We start from the raw sequence: 23354 nt of genomic DNA on the forward strand, positions 1-23354 counted from the left end.
CAAACAGGAGTACAGAAGAGGTGGGGCGTGCTAGAAACAAGCCAATTAGCTTCAGGAATAGTTGAGAGTGACATACTAGGCAGCCAATGGCTTTTGAGCCGCCCCTGCAAGGCGTCTGCGCGAACCCCGCGCACCCTTCAGAGCTGAAGCCGGGAGGTAAGATGGCGGCCGCCGACGGAGATGACTCCCTTTACCCTATTGCTGTGCTGATCGATGAGTTGCGGAACGAAGACGTTCAGGTACGGCTCGCGTCAACCGAGGCCTCCCTGGGCGTAAGGGAAAGCGGCCGGAGTTTATTCGGGCAGCCGGGGCCCGAAAGCCGCGCCTTGGGTTACAGTATCCAATCAGCGGCCACCTTTCATCCGAGAACCCCGCGTGTGAGCGATCAGAAGCTCAACCGGATTGGCTGTAAGGATTTTCATTTGAGAAGGCGAGGAGCAGGGTGTTGGCTAATGGAAGGGTCCGTATTATTCAGTGACTCCCCTTCGTCCGTGTTGCGAGCAGCCACGTGATTGGCTGGGCGACCTGTTTGTCTAGTATAGGGGTTAATCAAAACAATCAGGAGGAGGGTCGCCTTTTCCTTTAATAAATATATTGATGGAATGGCGAGAGGAGGCTCCTGATTGGGTCGAGCCTCGCCTATTCATTATACGGGTGTTTCCTGACCAATCAAGGAAGCGTCTTGATCTGATCTCCAGGGGAGGGGTCTCCTGCCCGTCATGCTACGGCTTTTCCAGGGGGTTGTTAGGCTAAGGACATAGACGAGGAAGTGGTGCATAGCCTATGTCATGGAGGGGAGCCAGTCAGGGGGGCGGGGAGATATCAGTAGGGGTGCCATCTTTGAGGTAGCCTTACTATGTATGTGGGGTGCGTGACTGCTCCCCTTCTCTCTCTCTCTCTCTCTCTCTCTCTCTCTCTCTTATCTACTTGGGCTTCTGGTTGTAGGGAATGCATAGTTTTGGAATTTGTGATTAATGCTAGCTAGCATGGTGCCTGCCCATTCCTCAATACCTCCCATAATATAGTACTTTGTGTGGTGATACAATAGATGTGTTTTGGCCCCAAACAGCTGCAGTAATGGAATTGTTTGAGGGCTAGCAGAGGTGGCAACCGAGGTGCTCCTTGGTATTTTGTATGTAAAACAGCTACACTGTAAGCTGTTGTTTGTAGAACAACACAGAACAAGGTCTCTGCCCTGAGGAGTTAACAGTCTAAAAGCCAGTAAAGGGTTGGGGGAGGGAAATGGAAAGGTTCATTGGAAGAATGCGTACATGTGCTATTCCCAGCTGTGATTTGATGTGATGAAAAGGGCTTCAGGGTGTCACTTAGGGGTTTTCTGTTTTGGATGTAAAATGTGTTTAATTACTTGACGGTTGTAAACCGGCTTCCCTTACTTACTTTTATCCCTTGTTATCGTTGATTCTTACTTTTTAAGCTGTTGTCCCCTGTTGAATTTAGAGTGTAAGATCTACCTCTTCGTGTAAATCAGTTTCCCATTACATTAAGGTGTTATAGAAAGGTATGGGAGATGGGTGTGTGTGTGCAGTGCAGTGCAGTGCATACATGTAGCATGAGATAGGTGTTATTAAGGCTCTCCATCTTTATTAATTTAGAATATTTGTGAGTTGCACTATAAGACATTTTCTAGGGGGCTTGCAAGAAAAAACAAGAACAAGTTATAATAATTTCTGCTATCAATATAGTAACAAAAGCTTCAGAACTATATATAAATATAGACTGAGCAGAGGATCACAACTATTAAAATTTTGCAGAGTTATAACAGTAGATACTAAAAGCCCTGGGAAAAAGGAAAGCTTTTCCAAGTGCTGGAAATATCTTAAAATAAATGCCTTCTCTGGGGAAGGCACTTCACAGGTGGTTATGGTGAGGCTGCTGAGAAGGCCTTTCCTTCCTCATTTGGCAAGAGCCCTTTGAGAAGAGCATCAGATGACAACTCAAGGCATATGTAGGTACATGTGGGGAGAGGTGCTCCTTCAGATGCCAGTGTCAAAATCAGTACTTAAAATTGGGCTCAGGGGTGGAACAAAAGTCAGTGAAGATTTTTATCATTTATTTTATTCAGTTTCAATACCACCCTTCATCCGAAGGTCACAAGGCGGTTTACAATATAAAAACAGAAAAATACATATCATAATGACAAACAAAAATATGATGGAGTACTGGCATAATATATATACCTGCCCCAGATGATACAGAATATGGCTACAGGGGTACTAACTGAAGTTTCAGCTTCAGTTGCAGCTCCTCCACATATGATACACATTGCAGGAATAAATTCAGTAAGTTATCAGGGCTTGAAAGCTAGCCCATATATGCCCAAGGTCATAGCTAGTGTGCCAGCCTAAACAAGGGAAATCTTTTTTCTCTGTGCGTTTTCTACAGTAATAATATTATTAAGAATACTAGAAAAACAAATCAATATTGTTCTCTGCTACATGGCTTGGGCCAGTGACGTGTTGGGACTGCTCTGGCTGTCTGGTCCAGAACTGCCCTTGATATGGTGGGTGTTGGGATCCCCTAGAACAATCCTGGGCACTCTCAACAACAAAGCTGAGGTCACCTCTTGATACGGGCAGCGAGACCGCGGGACAGCAGGGTGGGCAGTATAGCAGCAGAATTTCCAGTTTGTCCTAATTGTCCTGCACAATGTTCAAACACAGCAGATTGCCACCTAAATAGCCTGGAGGAAGACCACATAATTCTCTCCCCCCAGCCCTTCAATCTATTCTGATTCCAAACCTGAGTACCCGGGGGGGGGGGCACAGCTGGGAGAGAGTAATTTCTCCAAGCTCACCTACCCTCAGTAATATAGTTGAGATCAACCGTGCTAAAGTAATAGATTGGAGGAATTTTACTACAGCATCAGCAGACCAGAGGCCATGTTGGCAAGGTGGCCAGAGATATTTTCATTGAGGGAGAGATTGGAAGAGGGGATAGGTGTAATGTACCTAATCATCTTCTCTGGTATGTCAGACACTCAACACCAGGGGTCTGCAACCTAAACCAGTGCGGAGCAGATCAGGGAGCGCCTTCCATGATGCTGGACAGTTTCCCATTGGCTGCAGAAAGCTCCTGCCGCCAATGGGAAGCTGCGCATGCCTCCTTCGCGCCAGAAGGAGCGCCAGAAATAGCATGTGTGCGCGTGCGCATACACACTCCGGCCCACCTTGGTGTATGCGGGACCGTGAAATGGCCCAAACCACAAAAACTTTGCCGGCCCCTGCTCAGCACCATTCCATTCCCCCCTTCACAGTAGGCAATCTTGTAGGGGTATCCCTGCCTGTCTCCAGGTTGTTCAAAGAGTTTCCCTTTACCCAGCAAAGCAAGAACTATTGAGTTGCTGCTTTGGGGGCTTTCCTTTTAACTATTCAAAACAGTGGGATTCACAAGCAATAGTTTAATGGCACTGCGTGCAAAAGGAGTGAAGAAGTAAATTAAAAGGGGTGTTAATGAGAAAAAAACTTTTTGCCCTCAACTATTACTGGGCCCGCCTAACTAAACTCATTGTTCTAGATGGCTTCATGATGTTATCTCACAGTCCCCTGCATGATGATGATCTGCCACCAGTCCTAGTCTTCCAGAAATCACTTTTCTGACAGGGATGGGGGATGATTAATTGGGTGATTCATAACAGGAAACAGCCCATCTCAGCAATTGGGTATTCTATTTATTGAACTGTATAGTTAATAATAATCTTCCACTCATACAGTATTGCTGCTCCCAGGACAGCTGTTAATACTTTTTTCTTTTCAAAAATGGGCTGGAAGTTAGTGCAGTTGTGTTAAAACAAACAGATGTTTCTATAGGCTGGTTCCACTTGGCAAACTAGCAGGCATGTTTTTGGAAAACATAGGTAGTCCGGTATTCCTTGCAGCACATTACAGCAATCTAGTGAGTGCACAGCTAATTATGTCCAGGCTTTCTCTGTCCAGGAAGTGTCCCATTTGGTACCCTCAATTTGCCACACTGGCTGCATATCGTAGTGTAAAAATGATAAGTAGGCCATCCACTTTTGTGGATTTATTTGCAAAGTACATTTGTTCTGTATGTAATCAAGAGTGTTACAGGGGACATCTCTGAAATATTTCTTCCCATTTCTCGCTCCCACAAGTTATGGCCTGCTTATTTCAGAGTTGGGAAAAGCCATACCTCCCATGGACCTTTTCTTGAGCGTCATGCATGTTTTCTGATTACATACCACTTAAACTTGCTATTGCTATACTGATTGTACTCCAGTGACATCTTATGAAGAATCAGGGTTGGCTGGCAAATTAGTGGCTCACCTTTAAAAAATATGTTATTTTGATTTCTTTCTCCCCTATCCAGCTTCGTCTGAACAGCATCAAGAAACTCTCTACCATTGCACTGGCCCTGGGAGTTGAGAGGACGCGCAGTGAGCTTTTGCCTTTTCTGACAGGTAATGAAAAGACCAGGAACTCTGATTTTAGGGAATAAGAATTGAGTCTAGGGGCTGTGATGCATGTGAGTTGGAATTGCAGTTTGGGCGGTACCCCAAATCCCTTTCCAAAAGCTGTAGTGATTTCCTTTTTAGGGCTGCAGTATATACGTGCTCAGCAGCACTTGAGACTCTTGCAGAATTTTAAATCCTTTTCAAAGCTTTGCTGATGAATGCAGCCTTGCCGAAAGAAAGAGACTGCGTCCTTGTTGAATTTAGTTGGTTCAAGATTGTGCTGATGGGATTGTTGGTGCCCAAGGTGTACTTATTTCCTGCACTGGAGGGCAATAGTTCACATCTTCAAATTCTCACATCATGTTAGCTTCCAGATTCTGTGCTCTTGACAATGCAGATTTTAGTCTTGATTTGCTTTAATTGCTTCCCCCCCCCTCCCCACAGACACTATTTATGATGAGGATGAAGTGCTACTTGCTCTGGCGGAACAGCTGGGAACCTTCACAGCTCTGGTTGGGGGCCCTGAATATGTCCATTGCTTGCTGGTAAGCCCAGTGAATGACTGGGGAAGAGTGCTCTCCACAGTGGGAGAATGTGAAATTTTCTAACACCTCCGTTCCTTTCAAACTTTGGTGGGAGAAGTGTTGGTCATTAGCAGATTTGAGGGTGGTCCTAGGTTGGATTATGCTGCCCACTAGTAAAAAGGATATGTTGTAAAATGGTAGCATGCATCCACCCTTTGCCTGCTTCTAAAGTGCAGCTTAATGGTATATGGAATGCCTTTCCCATTTGCTTCCAACAATGTTGCCCCAAAACAACAGATGCTGTGACCTTGTATTTGGACCCTTTGCATGGTTGACATCCACTCTCACACACCAATACAGGTCGCACCCCTTACTTTCCAAATCTTCTTCCTTCTCTTTATACGTCTTTGAAATACTTCTGCATTTCCATAAATCGCACAGGGGCCAAAGATTGTAACAGGGGCATGCTGTATTAGAAGACTGTTTTCTTCCTTGAGGGATTTGCTGATTTATTATAAAAAATATTTATAAATTGTATTTTGGCCCTAGAGGGGGTATCCAAGGCAGTGTACAAAACCAAAATATCTAAACTTAGTTTCGTGTGTGTGTGTGTGTGTGTGTGTGTGTGTGTGTACATATACTGCCTTGGGGACCCTTGCTAGATTATCAGTAAACTAGATTATGAATGGAGCAGAACATGCCTAGAAACCTGGAGAAGTGGAATTAACTCACATACTAAAAGCTATTAAAAACCCATGTGGAACAGAAAGCTGACATGGAGCCAGTCTTACATTCCCTTGGGAGGAAGTTGCTTAGACAGGATGCCACATCTTTAGATGATTTATCTAGCTTTCAGAACATCACATTTTCCTTCAAATTTCCCCCCTCCATTTCTGTTATTACTTACTGTAATAAGAAACCCGCAAAAGGTCAGGCAGTAACACATTTGGTGTTACAACACTCTTTGGTATGCTAAGCTGCAGACATTGCATTTAATGTGTAATGTATCCTCCCTCTTTGTGCTGCAGCCTCCGCTTGAGAGCCTTGCTACTGTTGAGGAGACAGTGGTCCGGGACAAAGCGGTGGAGTCTCTGCGAGCCATCTCCCATGAACACTCTCCATCTGACCTTGAGGCCCACTTTGTTCCCCTTGTGAAGCGCCTGGCAGGAGGTGACTGGTTCACCTCCCGCACCTCTGCTTGTGGCCTCTTCAGTGTCTGTTACCCTCGAGTCTCCAGTTCGGTCAAAGCTGAGCTCCGACAGTAAGTGAGATGCTTTACATTAAGGTCTGGAGTGGGCTGTTGGTTGGGTCACTGATGTCAAAGGGTGAGAGACACCAATTCAGAGGGCTCTGTATTTCCCAGCTAACAGTCCTTATCCCTTTCCTGCAGGTACTTCCGGAACTTGTGCTCAGATGACACTCCGATGGTCAGGCGAGCGGCAGCCTCTAAACTGGGTGAATTCGCAAAGGTCTTGGAGCTGGAACATGTCAAGAGCGAGATCATCCCCATGTTCTCTAACTTGGCCTCTGATGAGCAGGTCTGTGGGATGGCACCTTTCTTTCTGGGAGAGGGCTGGGCCGCACTAGATCACCTGTAACCCACCTCATGTCTCTCATACAGGACTCTGTGCGTTTGTTAGCTGTGGAGGCCTGTGTTAATATTGCACAGCTCCTGCCCCAGGAGGACCTGGAATCGTTGGTGATGCCAACACTACGGCAAGCAGCAGAGGACAAATCTTGGCGGGTCCGTTACATGGTGGCTGACAAGTTCACGGAGGTTAGTACGAATCCATGTATGCCTCAGCAGTGCTTGTGTGGTATTCGTTTTATTTGAAAGATTTATACCCAGCCTTTTGATCAAATCATCTGAAACTCAGACTGTGTGTGTGTGTGTGTGTGTGTGTATACACACATTATTTCTTTTTAAGAAAAACCTCTCAATTCAACTTATCAAAAAAACGTTGCAAAAACTCACTTCGTGCTCTTATTCCTCTGGTCAGAAGCAGTGTCCTTTCCTCTTATTTCTGCATTTCCTGGGTATTTCTCAGTTGGAGCACAATTCTTTTTGGCAGGAATCTATTTGGGATCATCATATATTTTCCCTTTCTTGCCTACAGCTCCAGAAAGCTGTCGGTCCAGAAATCACAAAAACCGACTTGGTCCCGGCATTCCAGAACCTGATGAAAGACTGTGAAGCTGAAGTGCGGGCTGCTGCCTCCCACAAAGTCAAAGGTCAGTTGCAGTCACAATGCCTGTGGTGGCGGCTTGTTCTTTCCAATTGTTTGGAATCAAAGGGAACCCAGATTCTCTGAGGGCAGCTCCTGCCCCATCCGTGTTCTCACTTATCTGAAATCCTGTAAAAAGCTGTTTGTGTTTTGTGCTACAAATACTGCTATTTCTGTTCTAGAAAAGGTAAATTTGACACTCAAATAATTCAAATATTGCAAATCAGATTTTTGTTGTATATACCTTCTGTTCCCTCTACGTGGCTTTATTCTGAGCTTGTTAGAGGAACAATGTAAGTGATAGAAAATGAATGCCTATAAGAGGTAAAATGTTTAAAGGGAAAGTGAAATGGCTCTAACATTCAGAGCACTCATGGTCTGTGTGCTGGAGCCATTTAAAAATGACACCTACTATTTTTCAAGCCTTATTTACATAGCTATGATAGCTGGACACATGCTTAGAATGTAACTGATATACAGTAAAATACAAGCCTTGCTTTCTGTGATTTGGTGTGGCTGTAGTACAGATACAAGACTCCACACATAGGTCAGAAAAAAAAGGTAGCACATGACATAGTTCTGTAATGCCGCAACAACTCAACTAACCTTTAAACAGCCAAATGACAGTCTCTATAGAAACGAGGGACTTGTTTAAATTCAGTTGCAGGAAGATGTGTTTCTGGAGGTCAGTAATTTGTACATTATGGTGTGTTAGGAAGTCTGACAGTGGAGTGATGATGCCTAATGGACTACTAGATTAACTTAGAGCTCATATCTTCCTGATGGGCTCCTTTGTTAGCCAGATAAACAGCATTCCCACTGCACCACTTTGGTTGTGAAGCCCTAACAACGTGATTACTGTTTTTCCTTAAGAGTTCTGTGAAAACCTGTCTGCTGATTGCCGTGAAAATGTCATTATGACCCAGATCTTGCCCTGCATTAAGGTATGTTCCAGGACGCGACAATCTCTAGTGAGTCTTGAGCTTGTTTTTTGAAGCATTTGTCAGCTTGCAATAACAGTACAATTAAGGGCTGAAGAAACCATGGAGGCAAGTGTCTCACTGTTAAAGCAGGGGGCGACTTAACTATTTCTTTGTTTATTAAATTTATATACAAGGCGATTTGCATTATAAAGTCAGCAAACATTTTCAGCAGGGGGCCAGTCCACTGTCCCTCAGACCTTGTGGGGGGCCGGACTATTTTTTTTTGGGGGGGGGGGAATGAACAAATTCCTATGCCCCACAAATAACCCAGAGATGCATTTTAAATCAAAGCACACATTCTACTCATGTAAAAACACCAGGCAGGTCCCACAAATAACCCAGAGATGCATTTTACATAAAAGGACACATTCTACTCATGTGAAAACACTATGATTCCCGGACCATCCGCAGGCCACATTTAGAAGGCGATTGGGCCAGATCCAGCCCCTGGGCATTAGTTTGCCTACCCATGGTATAAAGGTTGCTTGTAATAGAATAAGGAAGTAAGACAGATGTGCTGTGCAGATGGGTTGAAGAGTTACTGTAGATACGTTTGTGTTTGGTGCGTCCCATTTGCTTGTATTTTATGTTTGTCGGCCACCCAGAGTGCATTGTTTCTGGTTGGCCTCACGGCAAGCAAGTACCGGTAAATTTCTTTTTGTTTTTAATACTTCTTTTTGCCATTCAGGAACTCGTGTCAGATGCCAATCAACATGTAAAATCAGCTTTGGCATCTGTGATCATGGGATTGTCTCCCATTTTGGGCAAAGACAACACAATCGAACACCTTCTGCCTCTCTTCTTGGCTCAGCTCAAAGATGAGGTGAGTGCCCCCCCCCCATCATGTTCCTTTGGTCCACTTGTTAACAGTTCTGTGTCAAACTGTTCAGCATTAGGAGCATTTCCCTGCCTTGATCTCCTGAAGTTGCATTATTTCATGGCTGCTTCACTCCCTTGCCTCGGAAGTGCTAAATATACCCTTCCCCAACCTGGTGTCCTCCAGATGTGGTTGACTTACAACTCCCATCATCCCTGACCATTGGCCTTCCTGGCTGGGGCTGATGGAGTTAGGATCCAACAGTGTCTGAAGGGCACCAGGTTGGATACTGGGGGAGTTGTTGCATAAGATTAGCTGATTAGTTTCTGCACACTGCAAATGTAAATTAACTCTGCGGTCCCCCGTCCCCCTGGAATTCTGGGAACTCGGCTGGAGTCATAAATGACCAATTTCTCTAAAGAGAGGCCATAGAAAAGTAATAGAGTACATGCTTTATATGTTTAGGGTTCCAGGTTCAGTGCTAAGTAGCTGGGACTGGAAAGATTTGTGAACAAAATAATGAATGGGATGGACCTACATAGGTTCCTACATAGTACCACCCCTACCCTTGACTTTGGTGTTCAAGGGCTTATATGACCAAAGCAGGTCCATTTAGATTAGGGTTGGTGTCTTCCATCTCTGAAATGGGAGGCTGTGCTCCCAGTATGGTCTGAAGGTGCATACTGGTGCTAAGCAAGTCTGAGTCTTGTCAGCGCCTAGATAGTTGATTGCCTGGGAGCCACATGTACGCCACCTTGGGATTTTTGATGGAAGGAAGCTGGGGTGGTAAGAAAATAAATCAAAGCCACCTCTCCAAGTCAAAGGTTGCATGCCTAGTTTAGATGTGGTGGAAGAAGATATGCAAGTCATTTGCAGTCATCTAGAAGAGTGGGTGGATTTTAGGGGTTGCATCTGGGAGGTGGAACTGCCCTCTGATGTCACTGTGTTCACATTTCTGCAGTGCCCGGAAGTCAGACTCAATATAATCTCTAACCTGGACTGTGTGAATGAGGTGATTGGCATCCGGCAGCTGTCCCAGTCCCTGCTGCCAGCCATTGTGGAGTTGGCAGAGGATGCCAAGTGGCGTGTGCGACTGGCCATCATCGAGTACATGCCCCTGTTGGCTGGGCAGCTAGTAAGTGCATCTTTGGCTTTTCCCGTATGAGTTTGACATGCTGGGAGAACATAGTGATCAAATATTCTTGGGTCAGCTGGACCTGGGTTGCCGCAGGCACATTGTTTGGCTTTGTGAAAGCTTTTGTATGTGTTCCGCCTTGTGGGAACTGCTAGTTACTGCCCATTTGTTTGGGGAGTATTAACCATTCAGCTTAAAAACCTAGAACTTTTCACAACCTTTGTACTGGTTTGCTCCCTACCTGCCATATGAGCGAGACCACTTTCTCCGTGTTTTGTTTCTGACTGTGAGAATCCCATAAACAGCATTAGCACAAGTTAATCTGAGCTCTCTGCAATTTCCCCTCTGTAGGGTGTGGAATTCTTTGACGAGAAGCTAAATTCCCTTTGCATGGCATGGTTGGTGGATCACGGTAAGGCTCTTAAGTTGAAACATTTTCTTTCCTCCCTTAACCCTTTTTCTCCCTGTTGTTACATTTGCATTTGTTCAAATGAAGGAAGGTTGAATGCCACATTTGGACAAGAATTAGAGGTGCAATCTCTCTGTGTTAACTAGAGGGGTGATTTTTATCACCCTTATTTGTAGGAAAAAGGGCTGTAGAGAGGAAGGGAGACCAAGAGCACATGCTAAAGTGGCTCTTTGAATTATGGCCCAGGTGCTTTATATCTCTTTAAAATATCAAGCACTTTATATCCAACTAGTGATCTCTAACATGGAAAGTATATTTCAAAGCTAATGGGATCCATTATGAAAGCTCCTGTTCCAGCAGAGAGAATTCGCTCATCTAAGCTTTTAGTGCAGGAATAAAAGTTATATTTTTTTATATTGAATGGGAGAGTTCTTTTTCAGCCACAGGAGCAATTAAGCTCAAGTTCAATGCTATTATTTCACAGTGATGGAGAGGCAATGTAGCTCGTTTCCATGGTGGTTTGCTGCATTAACTCAATAGCCTGGTTTACACGTGCTATAGTTTATATAAGCCACAGAAAACCTCGTCCTTGTGGCACATCTCAGAAGCTTCTGCTTTGTTTTACATCAGATAACAGACTAAATTGTTGTCATTAATGATGGTTTTTTGAAAGCATAGTTAAGGTTAACCATTGCTTGTCCAAGTTCAGATGACACTGCAGGCTGTGGCAAACATACAAGTGGTAGAAAAAAGGCTTCTGAACCACTTTGCTGCCACACCAGAGGGGAAGCATGAGACCGTGAAGCCTTCTGAGGCTTGCTCTTGTAACACTAAACTATGGTTTAGTGCAGGTAGCCAGTGTAGGAGTCCCAGCAACACCTGAAGAGCACCAGTTCTTCCCATCACATCTAGGCAGCATGGCCAGTGGTTAGGGATGATGGGAGTTGCAGTTCAGGAACATCCAAGTGCTACCACATCGGCTACCCCTGGTTTAGCAATGTCTGAACCAGACAAATGTGTATTCAATAACAGACGTTCACTAATTAAAATTTCTTTTAGTCATTTTGTGTGGAGGGGGAATAACGTAACTAAAATTTAAATATCTGGGGCCATTAGGGGTTGTTGAAAAACTGCGAGGCCCAAAAGCTTTATAAACAAAAGCTACTGCTTTTTTACCCATTTCCTTCTGCCTTAAAAAAACTAACAAAAAACCCTTCAGTCATTCAGTGCATCCAGAATGATTCAGAAGTGAACTTGTGCCTTTCAGTCTCGTCTCCACCGAATAAAATGTGTGACCAGTGACCAATTCAAATTGTTAAATGAGCTATCAATTTATGAAATCTGTGAAAGCCTATCTTCCCTCATTTCCATCCCAGAATATCACTGCTAATTTCAAATGTTTTCGTGGAAGGGATGCTTAACCAGTGACAAATGCCATGTTAGAGTGGATGTAAATTGCGTGGAAAGATGCCTATTCTTCTTTGGAGCGGAGCTCTGAAATCTGTCGCACCTCCATCTCCTGCTTTGAATTTTAATGGGGCAGGAAACAAGTGACATGTATAAGGCATAGGAGTATAATCCCAACTCAGTCCTTGCAGCATTTGTGGTCTAAAATTGAGCTGGGCTTCTATTGTTTTCCAATGCAAAGCATATAGGGCTTTTGACATAGAGCCGCTAAGGGCCTACAGTGATATCCACTCCTCCCATTGACCGAATTTGGTTTGGGCTCGGGACTTTAGCCAGATCTGGTGCACGACCTTAATAAGCACCCACACATGCATGAAAATATTGCAAACTTCAGAGTGGGTGGGTGGCTTCCTTTGCCAAATGTGCTGAAGAAGTTGGACAATAGCATTAGTTCGGAGTGTTCTCACCTTTTAACCTGTGCTGACACTGCTCTCCTCTCCAGTCTACGCTATCCGAGAGGCAGCTACCAGCAACCTCAAGAAGCTTGTAGAGAAGTTTGGCAAGGATTGGGCCCATGCCACCATCATCCCCAAAGTGCTGGCCATGTCCAACGATCCCAACTACTTGCACCGCATGACCACGCTCTTCTGCATCAACGTGAGTTGGGGCAAGGGTGGGGTAGAGGAGGAAGTTGGGATGTACTCAGGGCAAAGGGAAGAATGTGTTCTCCACCATGCAAGAGCCGCCATACTGCATTAAAAATGTTCTCCTTTTCTCCTCTTCCGTCACCTATAAATCATTAATCGTTCTAATATTGCCACATCCCATATTCTGTTAAATGATTTAGACCTAGAAGGAACTTCAGTCCCATTTGGATGCAGCTAAAATTCTTGCTCCAGATAATAAATTGCTCTCCAGTATTTTAGTGGAATTTTTCATTTCTGCATGATTACTTCATGTAACTGTTTTCTGATTCAAAATTAACTGGGGTGCATATTTTAAGTTTTGTGTGCAGAACTTTAGATTCCCCCCCCCCCCCGCCATGTAAACTAACTTCAGTGTAAACCACTGAGGAAGAGAAGGGTGATGGGGGGCATTGGAAAGGGGTGGACTTCTATGCCAGGTACAAAAGAGATCCCCCACCCCTACCCTGATGAGATTTTCTGCTTTTCAAACTTGAGAGTAAAAACTTTCAGGTTCCAGATCCCGCCCCCCCTAAACACACAAGTTGGATTGCCTGTCTCTAAGTTCTGTTGAAATCAGTGGTCTGAAGTTAGTCCTTTCCATTCATTTTCCATGGGTCTATTCTGAGGTTGATTAGCACTGGATACACCAGAGTTCTTCTTTTTTTATCACCAAGTACTCACAGAGCTGTTTTGCATAGGAATAAGCTGCCCAGGGAAGTCCATAAGGAGACATTGGGTTGTCAGTTGCTTTAGATATTGGGCATCATGCTTTGAGAGGAGGAGGAGAGTCCTCAAACTCCTCCTTTATTTAGTGCTTCTAGGAATCCTATGGGACAGATTAATTATGCTCTTTCTGTGAAACACATTGAGAAATTTTAGGGGTGCTTGTTTAGTGGAAACCCCCAGTGGCGAAACCTCCCATGCTTTCTGAGGGCTAGGGCATGGTTTTAGCTCCATCGGCAAGCATGGCATTCAAAGTAAGGAGCAGCACAGACCTAGCAGCCAAGGGAAGCTCAAAGTCTCCTACGTACCCTGTGGATCCCACATGATCATGATCCAGTTCCATCGTGCCTTTTCCTTTGCTAGGTGCTGTCAGAGGTGTGTGGGCAGGAGATCACCACCAAGCACATGCTTCCCACTGTGTTGCGGATGGCAGGCGATGCCGTAGCAAACGTCCGCTTCAACGTGGCCAAGTCCCTTCAGAAAATTGGACCAATCCTGGACAACAGGTATGACAGTTCACTGGGGGCACCATTGCACCTGACGCCTTTATGGCAGCAGTCCCGAAACTCCTCCCAATTGGAGGATGCATTTATGGGGAGGGGGGAGGAGGAGAAGCACTTGGGGCCTTTGAAGACCTTTGGATTTAGTGCCTTTGCCTTCTACTCACTTTTTCCTACTTATCCCTCTGCCACTCTTATCCCCACAGCACCCTTCAGAATGAGGTGAAGCCAGTGCTGGAGAAACTAACACAGGACCCCGATGTGGATGTCAAATACTTCGCCCAGGAGGCGCTGACTGGTGAGTCAGGAACGTCCTTTTCCCCAACGGGAACAACCTCACTTTGTGTCAAAACAAAACACTTGCTTCCCAGCTTCCCAACTAGGAAGGATGTGCTTGTCAGCTTGAGGCCTTCTCCTCTTAACCTCTGTTCCTGAGTTGCCTTGCAGCTTGCTCCTGTCCCAGATTTGAGACAGGTGCAAACTCTTGGAAGAGTGCCCAAGTGTTTCTCCTGATACTTGAATTCTTCCAGCCAAAGGGAAGAGGAGTGAGGAGGAAAAGGAATTGCTGCTGCAAGGGGAGGCTTTCTTTACCAGCTCCTTGATCAGCAGGGGTGGGAGGGAGAGGTGTACATAAAAGAGAGCTTGGATGGGGAAGCATACAGACGTTGTGGCTTGCTTGAATTTGGAGCAAGGGCTGTGAAAGAAGAGCCCTCCTGGATGAGACTAAATGCCTATCTAGTCCATCCTCCTGGTCCCCACTGTGGCGAACCACATGCCTGTAGGAAGCTCACATGCAGGACCTGGGGCATGTTGCTGCTTCCCAGTAGCCTGGAGCCACTGATCATGGAGATAGTTTATAGCCCTTATGACTACTGCTTCTTGATAGCCTTAGTGTTATATTACATGGTCATGAATTCCACTATGTGCAGTGTAAAGTATTTCCTATTGTTTGTTCTGACTCTCCCACCTTCCAGCTTCAGTAGATGGTCCTTGGAGAGGGAGAGAAATGCTGCTCTTTCCATTTTCTTCACCGCACATCATTCCATAGATTTGCTTTCAAAACAAAAAAGGCCCAAGCATTGCAACCTTCCTTTGTTTTGGCAGTAGCTCTCACATCTTCCTTCAATCCCCACCCTCAGATAGTTTGATTTGTCCTTTTTGTAACCCTGGAGCTGAATATTTGTCAGGTTAGTTTGCACAATCCCTTCGATTCCTCCTGGCTCAGTACTATTTTCTAAGTGGGTGGACTGACTCCACGGGGGAGAGATTGGTGGTTGAGGTGACACAGAGATTATGGCTGAATGGCTTCTGGTGACTCATTAATACCTACAAGCTGCCGGCTCCTGTCGCAGCCATCAGCCAACAAGGACAAGAGGGTGGAGCAGCAGCCCTCTTGCTTCTCCTGGCTGTACAGTCACTTGTCTCTGGACTTGATGATCCCTCACAATAGATGTTCATAATTGCATATGGGATTGTTCATGCAAGAAAGAAACCCAACCATCTGGAAATCTGGCAGTGGAGGAATTTGTATGCGTCTTTCTGCAAGTAACCCTTAGAATTTAACTAGTTTTCTTTCTCTCTTTTCACAGTGTTGGCACTGGTTTGAGCCCTAGGAGCCCCGACGCTGTTGTCTCTTCCACTTGGGCCCCAATTGGACCGATCTTTCTCTCCCCCTCCCCATTTCCCTGCATGTCTGTGACCAGCCCCCACCCCAAGTGGATCCATATGGTGATATTGGTCAGTTGCTGACTCTGGAGTCCACCTCCCTCTTCCACTCTTAGCTCCATGTTCTGAAACCTTCCTCGGCAGCTGTGATACTTCCTCCCTATCTCATCTTAGCCAGGTTCCATCTTTAGTTTTGTTGTGCCACCAGGTGGCAGCAAATGGCAGCCTCTCCCTCGCGTGTGCCCCCCCCCCCCCAGTCCTGCCTCCTGGTGCAAGCTCATGAGAGGCAGAGCAGCCCCTTCAAACCTACACTTGGCATGATCAATGTGAACACTCTGGGAAGGCAACGTGCTTGGGGCTTCTGTAACTTTTTGGCCACGGTTTGCATGAGGACTTCCCCACAGTGCTGTATGTAGCTGTGCATGAGGTATTGATTTGGCCTTCCTCTTGATGAACTTTGCTCAGTGGGCAGCCAGATTGCCCCTGCCACTCCCCCATCCCAGCGATTTAAAAAGTCCCAGGGGTCCTCCATTCAGTGTCTCTAACACCACTTAATCAGATAGAGCATCGGTTACAAAACTAACTAGTTCTCAGGGGGTTCCTTTGTTAGCAAACTTCTCTTATGCTCTAAGTTGAATGCAGCAGAGGCCTCTCCCCTCCAGCCCCAGAGAGGGGAGGAAGGGGTGCTTAAATCCCTATTGTTTTAATTTCTCACCAAACTCACTACTATTCTTTCTCAGTTCAGGTCCCCCTCGTACCCTATCTTCTGTGCTGGAAGGAGTTTCTGTAGATAGCATGTTGGGAGAAGCAGCTCTTTGCAGAAAATATTACTTTGGGGCGGTGAAGGATATGAACCCAGCAGGAATTGTTGTCTTGGGTCTGCAGCATTTGGGAGACTGCCTCTAGGCTAAAAGTTTGTCAAACACACACCCGGTATCTCAGCCAGGCTTTTCAAGCTTGGCCCTTCCTAAATTTGGAGGGGTAAAGGGATGCTTTTATGAAGACATCAGTCAGCAGGAGGGGCAATCAGGTTGCTGTCTCTTGCAATGCTTGGACTATCCAGTGTGGCATATTAGCCGATTGGAATCTCCAGCATCTATCATGAAAAACCACCACCAACTTCCTCTTCCCCTCCCCTTAGTCTGCCCCAATTATGTCCTGACCCCTTTTTTTTTTTTTTTTAGTTCCCAGCTGCTGCCTCTGTGGTTCTTGCACTGAACAAGTATCTAAGTGTGTTTTCTAACCACACACCCCTTAACACAAACACCCTCTCTGTTAGTGGCATGTAATTTTAAAACTGTTGGAATTTTTTTTTTAATTTTTTTTGGTGTACACTTGTTTTTTTCCCCTCCTCTCTACGATTAATAAAATGCTCGATCGTTATTTGGCATTTCATTCACTTTGGGCTGGGGTGACGGAAACTATTTGAGACAGGAGTGGGGGAAACTTGGGCCTGTGGGCCTGAATTCAGTCTTCCGGGCTTCTTTATCCATCCCTCAAGATGCTCTACACACACACACACACACACACACACACACACACACACACACACACCAGTTAGCCCTGCTCTGTATCCTCCTAGAGTGCTTTTGTCTGTATGGAATGTGTACTTGAACTGTGATCATGCCTCTTGCTCACCCAAATGGAGACAGGCTGGGGGTGGGAGGGCAGGAGAGATGTAGCAGTTTCTGGCTTTTGCACTGCTGGGCAAAAAGGCACATTTGCTGCTTCACCCACTGGCCCCACACAGTCCTTGCAGGATGCCCACAACAGAACGTTCCTTTCCAGAAGAAACAGGTTCTCTGGCCACTGCTTTAATGAGAAGTAGTTACAGGAAGCCTGTTGCCTCTAGGTTATAGCTCTGAATTTGTATTCACTTCTGTACATCTCAGTTGTGCTTTGTGCAAGAGAACTCATCCTGCAGAATTGGGACCCAAGACTCCTAGGTTGTGAACCCTAAGCAAATACTTCTCTGCACTTTAGAACAAATCCCTCCTCTCTATATAACAAGCTTCTGTTATCTGGAGAGCCTCAGGTTTCCTCTTGGCGTTTGCTGACTGCATAGACTCAGATATCGCCACTTTGCATGTCGTCTTCTCTGGATGTCTTAATTATTTTTAGTGCCCCTTTCATTATCCCATCGCTGAACTACAGTTGACAGTTCCTGTTGTTGGAGAGGAGCTCAACAATGGAATCCAGTGAACAACCCGTATTGCAGCACTTTTGGAGGGCTTCATTTCTAAGAATTGCAGGCCTTTTCCCAGATCTTGGCAGGATGGGAACAGTTATGGTTGGGTGTTCCGTGAATTGGGGCTTCTGGTCCCGCCTGCCTTAATGGAGGCAGCCCTCAGGACAGCAGGGGATTGGCAAAGGAAAAATAAGGATGACATGGTAAATCACCCTTGCAAATTCCCTGCAGGGCTGGGGAAAGTGGGCTTCACTTGCAGTTTGTCCAAGTACCTGGTTCTCGCTCTGGCATGAGATGAGGGAGGCGCTGAGTGCAAAAAAATCTCACCTGGTGAAAACCCTCCTATACCACCATTAAGAAGCAGAAGATCGCTGTTTAAATGGATGTTAAATAGGCTTTAAAGTACTGGTGCATGATGGGAAAGGATTGCAACAACATACTGTGGAATATACCAGCTACATGGATCAAAGGTTTGAATTGAGAGAAGATTTTCTTCGGAGTGAGAGATGGGGCGAGGGAAGCCCACGTTTTCTATATTTAGGATTCGGCAATCCTCTCCGGAATATAAGATAAAAAGAGATTTACAAGTGAGGAAGGGCTGTTGGAGTAATACTGATATTAACAAGCAAAAATGGAAACACTGAAATGAAAGGGGGAGGGGAAGCTCAAATCTGACAGTATTGGAAAGGCAAGAGTAGTTCCCCTCACCTCCATTTAAAAACAACAGATGAGGAAAACTCAGATTTGTGTGTGCTACTGATGGAACGTAATCTAAGATAAAGTTTAATTGGGCCATAAATCTCTTGCTGGAAGGAAAATAATTTGGGGGCTGTGATAAAGAATGCTGCAGAGTTGGAAAGGATTAAATCTTCAGCACATTCGAAAACTGCCCGCCTTTTCCTAGGCTGAGGGAAATGGTGAAGATCTGCAGCATGTTTTACTAGTGAGGCAGAATGGTTTCTAGCAGACTGTTGCCTGCAACATTGAAGTGAGGGATGGAGAGAGATAAGACCCCTGAGAAACTTCGAGATTCAGTTCTGACCCAAGTCACGATGGGAGAAAACAGCAACTGGGAAGTTAAAGAGACAACAGCATATATGGACACAAGGAATCTCCATGGATATAACAGTTTTAACACGCAGGGCAGAATAAAGATAATAGTTTGAGTTCCTTATTTGAAGCTTTATAAATTTATGTATTGTAACATCACGAATGGAAATCATTAATTATGTAGCTGCTCACTAAGGGATGATTATTATAACTAAAATGTAACTGACATTAATTAAGATTATGGAACACAGTGACATAAGATCAGAAATGCACCCAAACCATGCAGGGAGCCACTTTTAACTAAAATGTATTAATTGATAGTTGATTGGCACTTTGATAATGGTATATAATTTGGGAATTCTTACTGTTATAATTTGGCTATTGTTGGGGATATATTGGAAAACTAATTTTAAAAAATTATTAAAAAACCACAGTAAATTGGGGAAGGAGGGGGACGTTCTGTCCTTTATTTTCTGAAGAACTACCCCCTTCTACTTTCCATGTACTCAGCTCTCTGTGTTCTCTCTGTTTTGCTGAGCAAATATTCTTTGCATCTCCCTTGGGAGGAGAGAGCTCTTTTAGAGCTGGAACAGCTTCTGGAGGGGCTTTGATAACAAACAACTACTATTCCTTGGTGTCACTGCATTAAATTTTCATTTATTTAGCCCATTTTTTGTATTCTGGTCATGCTTTGGCAGAATGCTTGGAAGAGAAACCAACAGGTTTTGCCAAATGTCACTGTTAAGAGATAATAATAATTTTTTTAAAAAATCTGGCTGTTATGCAGCTGGGCTTAATTTTCAAGCATCTGGTGGCAAAATTTAACTGCTAGAGGTTAAGGCAAACAACTGGACCTGGTGGGGGAATTATGAGGACATTCCACCAAGGAATGTGGGGTATTTTGCCTGAGAGGATCAGCGGGGGGGGGGGGGGGAGAGAGCATAGGATATTTTGTCATGGGCGTGGAAAAAAAACCCCACATTCCAGCTGTTGAAGGTGTATCTCAAAGGCTGTGCCCTAACACCCATGATTAGTGCTTCTGAGCATGCACAGAGTGCCTTCCCACTTGACCCTGAAGTCCGAAGTGAGGGGAAAGTTTCAGGGCCGACAATGGGACGTAACACAGCAGTCATTCAAGAAACAGAAGTTGTGAGTTGATGTCATAACCAGAAACCCACCAAATTCACCCCACTTAGCTTTCCAGGTGGGCACGGGTGGTGCTGTGGGTTAAACCACAGAGCCTAGGACTTGCTGATCAGAAGGTCGGCAGTTCGAATCCCCGCAACGGGGTGAGCTTCCGTTGCTTAGTCCCAGCTCCTGCCAACCTAGCAGTTCGAAAGCATGTCAAAGTGCAAGTAGATAAATAGGTACCACTCTGGCGGGAAGGTAAACGGCGTTTCCATGCACTGCTCTGGTTCGCCAGAAGTGGCTTAGTCATGCTGGCCACATGACTCGGAAGCTGTACGCCGGCTCCCTCGGCCAATAAAGCGAGATGAGCGCCGCAACCCCAGAGTCGGTCACCCTTTACCTTTTAGCTTTCCAGAGAGGAGCACAAAAGAAATCTGTAGTCTTTGTAACATTTGCTTTATTGACAAGCACACAAGCAGATCACGAGTGGAGGCAAACAGGCAAGTCTTCAAGGCAACAATCTCCAGAGCTACGTGGCCTTCAGCCTAAGGTGCTCTCCCTTCAAGCAACCCTAGCTTATTCTCTCCCTACCCCCTGCTCCTCGCTAGGACCCTTTCAGCTGTAAAAGCACTATCATATGCAGACCACCTGTCTGCGGCTCGAATTGCCCATTTAGGAACATCTACAGCCATCAAAGGAACACTTAAGGCTCTCTGGATAACAATCCTTGAGTCCAATTAGGCATCACTGATAGACCATGCTGAAAGCCCCATTTGCAGTGCACAATGAGCTTGCAATATTCTAACCAGAGGATATGGGAAATGAGTGGACTCATTCTATGATTTCTAGACTCTGGCTCAGAGGGAAAAGATGTTGTCAAGCTGGAGGCATTATGGTTCTTTGTTCAAAACTGAGTTGAACTAGAGGACAGGAAATCCCAAAAAGGCATTTCTGAAGCTGCTTTCGGAAGTCTGGCCCTACTGCCTTGTGTCACATGGCAATACAAACTTAGGCTTGTTAGCTCTTAAAATTAATAGCTGTGCTGGTAACGGGGCAAGGCCTGGGGTGGAGCTTGTGGTTTTGTCGGATCTGGAAGTAGAGCCTACTTCTAAACCTCCCTATTCACAGAGAAGTTTAGATTTGAAAGCCAGTCTTGTTCCTTGCATTTCTGGCAACTTCCCCTCCCCTTTCCCAAATCAGCCAGGTCAGTACTTTGCTGATTAATGACATCAACTAATTCAACTGTGAAATGTAACAATAATTAATAAAAGTGTTGCGGATTAGGGAGCTCCGTGCAAAGGGGAAAGGCTGGCACATGTCAAATCGCTGGGCCCTCTGCCTATACTGAGATGCTGGCAAGCAGATATTCCTTTCACTGCAATGTGCCTGAACAGCATGCAAATAATGGGACCTTCGCACTCTGCCTGGAGCCAGTCCTGAGACCTGTGGGTATAGGGTGGGTTACAGATGCGTCAGGTTACAGACTCCTCTAACCCAGAAATAGTACCTCGGGTTAAGAACTTTGTTTAAGGATGAGAATAGAAATAGCATGGCGGCAGTGCAGCAGCAATGGGAGGCCCCTTTAGCTAAAGTGGTACCTCAGGTTAAGAACAGTTTCAGGTTAAGAACGGACCTCCGGAACGAATTACAGTGGTACCTCTGGTTAAGTACTTAATTCGTTCCAGAGGTCCGTACTTAACCTGAAACTGTTCTTAACCTGAAGCACCACTTTAGCTAATGGGGCCTCCTGCTGCCACCGGAGCACGATTTCTGTTCTCATCCTGAAGCAAAGTTCTTAACCTGAAGCACTATTTCTGGGTTAGCAGAGTCTGTAACCTGAAGCGTATGTAACCTGAAGTGTATGTAACCCAAGATACCACTGTAAGTTCTTAACCCGAGGTACCACTATAATAATTTAAAAGGTACACTGGTGATTCTTCTTCCTCATCTCACTTCTCAACCGTGCAGAGTTGGCACCAGCGGATTCTGGGGGAGGAGCCTAAGCCAAGATGGCCAAGATCCTGGTTCCTTGGGGGCCACTGACCTGAAAGCAGGAGGAATCAGTGGCAAACCTATTGCTGCAGGTGTTTTAGCAGCAGAGCCCCCACTCTGATGCATTTGACTTTGTCACTGGATGCTGTTTTCAGCACCGAGAGTTCAATCTGGGTGCTGGCCAGAGTGCATTGGGCAAGATTCTCTAGGTAGGTCTTTGCCAATGTCACAGATTTCCATTTTCTGTGGGCCCAATCCAGAGGGAAAGATGAGCAGAGGGCGCCACTCCTTTCTCATTGTTCATGGCCTCACCAGGAGCAGGTGAGCATGCAGTCACCAATGGAGGCTCGCTCATTAGGGCAAAGGATGTGCTGAATAACTAGCTTTTTGCCTCCCCTTTGCCAACTCTCGCCTGCCTGCCTGCCTTGCTTAACAACCCACCCCAGGGGTGGCCCTGCCCATTAGTTTTCTCCTCCCGAGTGCTGTCCTTGCAGAACTCAGCAGCCAGGAGGAGGAATGAACTCTGGGACTCTTGCTGAGAAAGCAGCAAAGTCTACAGTGTGGGCTGAGCCTTGCAACTCTTCAGACTTCCAGCTACATCTCTTAATCTCTTTGCCACTGCCACAAACCCTGAAAGAGACAAGGCACACTTGACGCACGATGCCACAAATTGCTGCCTGCTTAAAAGCCCATGTGGAGGAAAAAAGGAGAGCAAAAACTGCTTCTATCCTTGCTTGATAGAGCCCTAATGCCCCTCGTAAGTAGTGTTCCTTCATACACACTCGCAAGTGATTGCATAAGGGGTGATGGGAGTTGTGAGGGGAAGCAGGAAGGAAACAACCTCGTTTCTGGAGGGGGGTATCAGAGCAGGCCCAACAGGAATGGCCCTACCATTGGGCAGAGTGAGGCGGCTGCCCTGGTTGGCAGTGGCCGTGAAGCTAACCTGCTGCATCCGGCAGCGGTGGAGGCTGCAGTTCCTCCCATAGCTAGTATTTCAGTTCTCAGCTGCCACTTGGGTTAAGTTCTGTTCATTGAAACGGTCAGTGCAAAGTCATCTTGTCCTTGGCAAAAGGCAGCAAAACGTCTTGGGCATCGCATGAGTCAGGCATCAGAGACGGCAGGCACAGTGTCGACAGCAGTGAGGTGGGCAGTGTTTCCTGTTACGGGTATGCAAAAGTCATTTCTTTTCATCTCTGTAAACATCGGTTTTGATGAGCAGGAGCCTCAAACAATCCCACAGAGATCTTGATTGGTAATCAAAATGTGCAGATGCAAGCTGAAGAGAAGTCGTGGGGGGAACGGTATATAGAAAGGGAAATTGTACTTCTCTTGAAACAGGGTTTGCGAAGGCCACCAGCAATGACAAGGGACTGAAAGACCATTTTGAACATTCTTCCATGTTGCATATAGGGTTGCCACCTTTATTCTGGCAAAATACAGGATGGGATGGGGTGGGGTGGGGGTTGGAGGGAATTCCCCCCCCCCCAGCT

The 23354-nt window shown here is 45.7% G+C and overlaps 1 protein-coding gene and 1 long non-coding RNA gene across 2 annotated transcripts; one reads left to right on the forward strand and one right to left on the reverse strand.

The window, feature by feature from the left end:
• The first annotated feature begins 81 nt into the window (after nucleotides 1-81).
• Nucleotides 82-16889, forward strand: PPP2R1A (protein phosphatase 2 scaffold subunit Aalpha). The gene is made up of 15 exons (XM_081869056.1): nucleotides 82-239; nucleotides 4348-4438; nucleotides 4877-4977; nucleotides 5985-6217; nucleotides 6347-6494; nucleotides 6578-6733; nucleotides 7074-7188; nucleotides 8055-8125; nucleotides 8853-8987; nucleotides 9943-10116; nucleotides 10468-10528; nucleotides 12435-12589; nucleotides 13705-13847; nucleotides 14048-14139; nucleotides 15431-16889. Exons 1-15 carry the CDS (start codon nucleotides 87-89, stop codon nucleotides 15445-15447), a joined length of 1845 nt encoding a protein of 614 aa, XP_081725182.1. The 5' UTR covers nucleotides 82-86; the 3' UTR covers nucleotides 15448-16889.
• Nucleotides 16631-19508, reverse strand: LOC309346216. Its single transcript, XR_014158481.1, has 2 exons — nucleotides 17049-19508; nucleotides 16631-17012 (listed from the first exon to the last, which is right to left on the reverse strand). It is a non-coding gene; the product is annotated as an uncharacterized lncRNA (long non-coding RNA).
• Nucleotides 19509-23354: the final 3846 nt, after the last annotated feature.

Source organism: Podarcis erhardii, assembly GCF_964252035.2.
Source record: "Podarcis erhardii genome assembly, chromosome: 7".
Classification (NCBI taxonomy): Eukaryota; Metazoa; Chordata; class Lepidosauria; order Squamata; family Lacertidae; genus Podarcis; species Podarcis erhardii.

Bases quoted from the DNA above. Each gene is read 5' to 3' on its own strand.
- PPP2R1A (XM_081869056.1), top strand. From the start codon at position 87: ATGGCTTTTGAGCCGCCCCTGCAAGGCGTCTGCGCGAACCCCGCGCAC. The intron at 240-4,347 runs GTACGGCTCGCG...TCCCCTATCCAG, and splicing joins TGCGGAACGAAGACGTTCAG to CTTCGTCTGAACAGCATCAA. The intron at 13,848-14,047 runs GTATGACAGTTC...TTATCCCCACAG, and splicing joins GGACCAATCCTGGACAACAG to CACCCTTCAGAATGAGGTGA.